Source organism: Perkinsus marinus, assembly GCF_000006405.1.
Source record: "Perkinsus marinus ATCC 50983 genomic scaffold scf_1104296929452, whole genome shotgun sequence".
Taxonomy (NCBI): domain Eukaryota; phylum Perkinsozoa; order Perkinsida; family Perkinsidae; genus Perkinsus; species Perkinsus marinus.
In genome coordinates this window covers 191-1,243 of record NW_003216431.1, presented here as the reverse complement: position 1 = coordinate 1,243, position 1,053 = coordinate 191, and the positions used below count along the sequence as shown (strand labels likewise).

The following is a 1,053-nucleotide window of genomic DNA, read 5'->3' as shown; positions in this document are numbered from 1 at the left end:
TTTTCCAGGGAGCACCTCGTAATAGAAAAGAAGAGTACCTTGAGGATCTCCAATACAGCAGATCCTGAGGCTTGGGCTTGACATAACGACCCATCAAGTTACCCCCAATAAAAACAATCGTTGCAATGATAAAGGCAACTAAAGGGAAAGAAAAGCTTGCAGTGAAAGAGACCGATTCGACCAAAATCGGAGTGACAATACCACCAACAATAGAACCAAGATTGATAGAAGCATAGAAATAGGTGTAATACCTTGTAATAAGATCTTTATGCTCCTCAGGATGGAACTGTTGAGCTCCCATGACATTCACACAACTCTTAATTCCACCCGCACCAAATGCGATTAGGAAGAGTAGTGAGACATGGATCATCCACGGCTGACTAATCGAATGTATCGTAGACAGCGTTAGAAGAGCCAAACCCGCCATGTAAACGAAGGAGAATGCCAGAATAGTGAGGTAGAGTCCAAGTATCGTATCCGATATCACAGCAGAGAGAAGTGGAGTAACATAAAGGATAGCGTTGAACGTAGAGATATACGAATTAGCACCAGCGTCATCAACCCCAAGATACTCCTTGAGGAAAATCTGAAGGTTGGGCATCAACCCGTAGAAGGCCAAACGTTCACATAATTCCTGTAGTAAAATGAACAAAACAGCCTTGGTCATAGGATGCTTGTAATAGTAGTACACGTTACCCGAAACATCAGTCCACGAGTACGATTTACCGCTGTTGCTACCAGATACGGACATACTTGAAAAATATGTTAGGATTAACAAGCTTCAAATATAATGATGATGACATGTGCTAGAGTGGAAACCACTCTTTCACTAGCGTCGAGTGTGTGAGCTAATGATATGCCTTTGTTTACTGTCTCCTTCATGTTCGGCCTGAATCGGTTTATCCGATGACGGTTTCTTGGGGAAGAGAGCAACTCTGTAGGCGTGTGAATACAAGTCGTTATGTACACTCGGTCTAGCGGTCTCAATAGAGTGTGCTGTGCAGCGTGGCAGCGCTTCACTTCCTGAGGCCGCTTCCGACGCGAGTAGACCCG

The 1,053-nt window shown here is 44.3% G+C and overlaps 1 protein-coding gene across 1 annotated transcript; it reads right to left on the bottom strand.

Annotated features, from left to right (window-relative positions):
* Positions 1 to 93: 93 nt before the first annotated feature.
* On the bottom strand, positions 94 to 751 carry Pmar_PMAR012837 (conserved hypothetical protein; the record flags this gene model as incomplete). Its single annotated transcript, XM_002787278.1, has 2 exons — positions 94 to 138; positions 182 to 751. 2 exons carry the CDS (start codon positions 749 to 751, stop codon positions 94 to 96), a joined length of 615 nt encoding a protein of 204 aa, XP_002787324.1.
* Between the last annotated feature and the right edge of the window lie 302 nt (positions 752 to 1,053).